Below are 6283 nucleotides of genomic sequence, written 5' to 3'. Positions count from 1 at the left end.
GTAGACAGACGCACAGTTCACAGTGAGGAAAGACATCAGGCAGTAGAAAGAAGCATGTTGGACCAGTGACAAATCTGTCCTTGCGTTAGACCAAGACCTTCACACACAAAACAAAAAAAGCTTCGCCCTAACATTCTTGCTGTAACAAACAAGGAACACTTCGCTTTTTCCTCTTTACGCACTGGATTATAACTGAACTTCGAGGACTGCTTTTCTTTTTCAACACAGCGCAGAAGTTTACTCCATTTGTTTTGTGATTTTATTTTTTAAGGTTTGGGATTTATCCTTTGTCTTTTTGTGCCTCGGGACATGAGTGAAAACGGCGTGGCTGATATCCACAGCAGTTGATGAGAAAACCCTGTGAGGCGACAGAAACGTGCTCAATGTATCTTCCTCAGACGGACTGAACAGGAGGAGGCACCCTGACGACAAGCCCAAGACTTTTTACTCTATTTATTTACTATTTATTATGTATTTATTTAATATGGGGCGCGTCATCCTGCTGACTCTTGCCGTCATGTCCATGTTGCTGTGCCAGGTAAGCTTCTAAATCAAACATTTTCCCTCCAAACAATGAACCATCACCCTCCCCCTGCCTCCCCTGCCCTCCCATCACAACACGCACTCTCACACAAGCGGTACTGTGTGTGCACTTGATGATAATAAGCCGCTTTCCTCCGCAGGGGTTTTGCTCGGGAGTTTTTGAGCTGAAGTTGCAGGAGTTTCTGAACAAGAAGGGAGTACAAGGCAACAAAAACTGCTGTAAAGGAGGTCTGGCTTCGTCTTTCCAGCAGCAGTGCGAGTGTAAGACCTTCTTCAGGATCTGTCTCAAGCACTATCAACCCAACGCTTCCCCAGAGCCCCCGTGCACCTACGGCGGCGCTGTGACACCCGTCCTCGGCTCCAATTCATTCCAGGTCCCAGATGCCATCCCGGAGAGTTCGTTCACCAACCCCATCAGGATTAACTTCGGCTTCACGTGGCCGGTAAATACAACCATTCATGTAGAGTAGGAGTTAAGGCTGAGAAATCGCGCCAATTCTTGTAAATGCGTGCGTGAAAAGAGCACCTTTTCCCCTGCGCACAACTTGAAGGCTCAGAGAGCACACAAAGTTTACAGGTATTTAGTTTCATCGGATCAGGTTAGGCAGTTTGCATTCAGCACATTGAGTGTATGGCACAATCGCCTCGGGCCTTTACTTGATGTTATCGCCACATCTCCGCTGGCCACCTGTCTCATGAAGCCATTTGTGTTCCCAGGGGACCTTCTCGCTGATCATTGAAGCATTACACGCCGATTCCAAAGACGACCTCTCCACGGGTAGGAACTAAATCTCACATTTCAGTGTTGTTGTTGTTTTCACATTTACACACTTTCTCCTCCTCATCTTGTACTTCTACATGCACATTTCAGAGAACCCAGACCGGGTTATCAGCACCATGACCACCCAGAGGCATCTGACTGTGGGAGAGGAATGGTCCCAGGACCTGCACACCGGGGGAAGGACCGAACTCAAGTACTCCTATCGATTCGTGTGCGATGAGCACTACTACGGGGACGGCTGTTCAGTGTTCTGCCGGCCGAGAGATGACGCCTTCGGCCACTTCACCTGTGGAGAGCGCGGGGAGATTGTGTGCGACGCCGGGTGGAAGGGGCAGTACTGCACTGAACGTGAGCTGCAGAGATTTTTCCCGTTATAGAATAAAATATTTAGATTAGACGAGAGACAAAAAAACACAGAAAGGAAAAGAAGTTAGAGGTAAAGAAATCCGTTTAAAAGGAAATCGTTTAAAAAGGATAGATTTAAAACCAATTTGAATGTTTTTTTAGTGAAGGTAAAGTTCAAAAAGTTTTTATTTCCATGTATCTATAGTCAAGTTCTCTGAGTGCCGTTAGAAGGCAATTTAGGGCGTAAACACCACGCGCACCCCCTCCTCTCTCCTACCCCCCCACCCCCCACCCCACTCCACCCCACACACACACACACATACATACACATACACACACACACGACCACTTGATTTATTCTAAGGAAAGTTTTTGAGAATAATCTCACGCGTGCCATAAATTTACATGCTACCTTCCGATTCGTTACTCTCGAAGTGGGCCGGTCGGTGATTGGCTGAGTTGGGGGAGGTATTGTTTGAAGTGGGCAGCTGCCGGCAGAGAGGAGACAATGGAGCAGCTGTCGCGCACTGGCAACACACTCGCCAGCTGTCCACTCTTATCTACCCCAATCCGAGACATTAAGGGGAGTATGTGTGTGTATGTGTGTGTGTACACACACAGAATGAATAAAAGAGTTCTGACCCGCAGTGAAGAAGAAAAAAAAGAGGGTGGTGGGCTGAGGGCCTCTGTGTGTGTGAGTGCGTGTGTGCACTCTGGGGCACACACGCATGCACACACTCCCTCCTTTGTCTCTGCACTATGTTAAGCAGAAAAATCTTCCATGATGACAAGCTAATGGGTTCAGAATCCACTGCTTTACTTCATTTTAATTACTTTCTTTGGATTTTTTAATCTTTAAAAGCAAATCTTAAAAACAAGTTGCCTCAATGTTTCTAAAAAGCATACTCTTGTTTTCCTGTACAGCGATTTGTCTGCCAGGATGTGATGAAGAGCATGGGTTCTGCGAGAAACCCGGGGAGTGCAAGTAAGTTTTCTCCACAAGTTCACTGGGGCATTAATTAATTAGTGGATTGCGTGAAGTAATGTGAGTGGAGTGACCGGTGTTCCCTCCTAATTGGACAACAACAGGTGCAGAGTGGGATTCAAAGGGCGCTACTGCGATGAGTGCATTCGTTATCCGGGCTGCCTCCATGGGACCTGCCAGCAGCCCTGGCAGTGCAACTGCCAGGAGGGCTGGGGTGGACTCTTCTGCAACCAAGGTAAGGAAAGAGTCTGGGAAGTAGGGACAGAGAGAGAAGTGGTTTTGTTGGATGAAGGAAGCCACAACACGTAGGGTACAGCAACGATTGCTTAGACGTTTTCCAGATATCTAGGCTGCATCACAATTTTAAAAAACAAACAAATAAAAAAAACTATTTGAAATGTATTTGAAACAAAAATCTGGTTATGTGCAGCTTAGACTTAGATTTCATGAACAGGAAGATAACAAATTAATGCTTAAACAACTTACAAATGCCCTGCTTATTTGGTGGAAAGGTGACAAAATGTGGACAACTTGTTCTTGAAGGCAAGTTTTCCATCACTGGTTTGTCATTTATTCAAACCACAAACTTGGTTTCAAACAAGCCAGTAAAAAGGTAGACTGAAGCGAAAGAGCATCAACACTCCAGTAACAGAGCAGCAGTTGTTTCAGCAAAGACAGGAGGCAAGGAAACAAAAAACCACTGGCAGAAGAGAAACAGTCAAGTGTGCCTGAGGACAAAAGCGCATACTGTCGCCGCTGCTGCTGTCCCGCCATGTGTTATGCTCTGGCTAATCCACATGTGCTGCTGTGTTTTTTCCAGATCTCAACTACTGCACTCACCACAAGCCCTGCATGAATGGAGCCACTTGTAGCAACACTGGCCAGGGCAGCTACACCTGTTCCTGCAGGCCTGGCTTCACTGGGGCCAGCTGTGAGATTCGGGTCAACGAATGTGCTGGAAACCCCTGCCGCAATGGAGGAAGTTGCACTGTGAGTGCTCGTGGGTCTTCTTAAATGAACTTGGAATAAGAATAGAGACATCTTGTTAACTGCGGCTCAGCACCAGTGATGCCTGAATGCATCAGCCTTCATTCCTTCTCATCTATCTTTTCTGTTTTCGATCATTCTTCAATTATATTAAACCTAAAAAAAATCAAGACATACAGCATGCAGCAAGCTGGAAATGCTGCAGATGCAGCACCACACAGATCTTGATGTCAAGTCTGTTCTATTTTTTCCCACAGGATTTGGAAAACACATATACCTGCACTTGCCCTCACGGTTTCTATGGCAACAACTGCGAGCTAAGCGCCATGACGTGTGCTGATGGGCCTTGCTCCAATGGAGGCCGCTGTACTGACAACCCTGACGGAGGCTACTTCTGCCAGTGCCCCACGGGGTATGCAGGGTTCAACTGTGAGAAGAAGATTGACCACTGCACCTCCAGCCCCTGCTCCAATGGTAAGTACAAACAGAATAAGGGTTTGGTCTTTGAGATGCTCAGTCTGCACGAACTGAACACTCATTCATTCATGACTTCATCTCTATTCTCAGGTGCACGCTGTGTGGATCTCGTGAACTCCTACTTGTGTCAGTGTCCAGACGGCTTCACCGGCCAGAACTGTGACCACACTGGTGATGAGTGTTCTTCGTATCCTTGCCAGAATGGTGGCACGTGCCAGGAAGGTCCTGATGGCTACACCTGCACTTGTCCCCCGGGATACACGGGTCGCAACTGCAGCTCCCCGATCAGCCGCTGCGAGCACAACCCCTGCCACAACGGTGCCACCTGCCACGAGAGAAACAACCGTTATGTCTGTGCCTGTGCTCATGGATACGGTGGCAGAAACTGTCAGTTCTTGCTTCCAGAGCACGCTGCCATCCGGGGGTCAGAAGTTCCCTGGATGGCCATTGGTTCCGGGGTGGTGCTGGTGCTGCTGCTGTTGGCAGGCTCTGCTGTTCTGGTTGGCTTTTTGCAATCAAAAGTCCAGCATGTCGGCCAAGTAGAAACTGTAGGCGAAGCAGAGACAATAAATAACCTTACTAACAACTGTCACCGTAGTGACAGGGACCTGGCCATCAGTGTGATGCCGATGCCAGGTGTCAAAAACATCAACAAGAAGATGGACTTCTGCAGCGGGGACCCTGATGAAGGATCTCCACCAGGGAGGAGCAGCTACAAGAGCCGCCATCTGCCTGCAGATTACAAGCTCGTACACGAGGTCAACTACGAGCAGGCGGCCAAGGAGGCCATGCTGGAGGCGGCCTGCGAGGACAAGGACTCATTTGAGTTTGAGGAGAAGCGCAGCAAACGTTTAAAAAGGTAAATAACTGACGCTATAAACGTCTGTCAAACACAAAATCAGACTGTGGATGTCCACAAATCTAACGTGTTTTCTCACCTTCCTACAGCGATGCATCAGAAAAGAAAGCCCCAGAAATGTCTGCATGTGCGGACACCAAGTACAAATCTGTGTTTGTGATGTCAGAGGAGAAGGACGAATGTATAATTGCAACTGAGGTGAGTTCTACTTTGTTGACCCTTAGCCAGAGATACGATTTCTGCGGTCATTTGGAATTTAAAAGAACAAAAACTAAAATTTTCTGTCTTTTTGGTGTGTTTCCCCAGGTGTAAGAAGCCACCAATGGGCTGCCCGTTGTTCATTTACTCTATAGGAGAGTTTTTATGCTCCTTCAGATGCTGCTCTAAACCTAGGGGGAGGTGTCCCGCCTTGAGACTGCTGCTGATACGTTTAACTGATATTCAGAGTGAGCTGGTTCTCTACTGGAAACTAAGCGCAGGCAGTGGCGGCCTGTGGGATTAGAACTGGCAGGGTAAAAAAAAAAGTTTACAGTTCAAAGTAAACTGCTTCTTAGCTTTCTGTTCTGCCTGTTAACAGGGAGTGGGGTTTTTGTAAAAAATAAGAAAAAAAGAAGAAGAAAAAAAAGAAAATATAAATGAACGCTGTCCCGTAGCGATGATATACGAGTTTTGTTTTGCAACATTTGCACCCAGGCCTTTTCTCTAACCCACACGCCGTTGCTGAGCGCAGGAACTGCATCAAACGGTGGATGTTTGGCCATACTGGCCTGTTCTTCACAAGGCTGTTCTCGTGGGCTGTGCGCCCATCACTGCACCTGTGAAGACTGTATGTATACTTGATCACTGTGTTAACTGAAGTGCATTTTCTTCCCTAAGCCCTCCAAACCATTTTATGACATAGTATTGTTCAGTTCTTTTCTTCTTTGGGATATGAAAACTTTGTGTCGATTAAAAGAAAAAGAAAGTTGCTTTTTGATACTGATTTTGTAAAATAAATAAAGAAAAAAAACAAGTTATGATTTAAAATTATGATTTAATTTAAGTTAATTTAATGATTTTGTGTTATTTTTATTTTGTATTATATACTTGTGATGTTTGTTATGATTATTTAAGTTGCTTTTTTTAATGATATTTGCAAAGGCACTTCAGGTCAATGGGATGGTTTTTCTTTGTTTTGTTTTTTTAAGAAAATGTTATTTAAGAGGGATTGTACTGTACAAATTGTTATGTTACCCTTTCCTTTACCGTATTTGAATGAAGGAATTAGCCAAGACTATTTTTCCAAATAAATATTGCTAAATGTGAA

The 6283-nt window shown here is 45.8% G+C and overlaps 1 protein-coding gene across 1 annotated transcript; it reads left to right on the top strand.

The window, feature by feature from the left end:
- On the top strand, positions 1-6283 carry dla (deltaA). Its single transcript, XM_026171934.2, has 11 exons — positions 1-538; positions 684-986; positions 1261-1321; positions 1415-1672; positions 2594-2654; positions 2759-2889; positions 3475-3644; positions 3899-4115; positions 4209-4977; positions 5067-5175; positions 5284-6283. Exons 1-11 carry the CDS (start codon positions 470-472, stop codon positions 5287-5289), a joined length of 2154 nt encoding a protein of 717 aa, XP_026027719.1. The 5' UTR covers positions 1-469; the 3' UTR covers positions 5290-6283.

This window comes from Astatotilapia calliptera, chromosome 6 (assembly GCF_964374335.1).
Source record: "Astatotilapia calliptera chromosome 6, fAstCal68.1, whole genome shotgun sequence".
NCBI lineage: Eukaryota > Metazoa > Chordata > Actinopteri > Cichliformes > Cichlidae > Astatotilapia > Astatotilapia calliptera.
The sequence above is the reverse complement of the archived record's forward strand: the minus strand, read 5'-3'. Positions and strand labels throughout refer to the sequence as shown.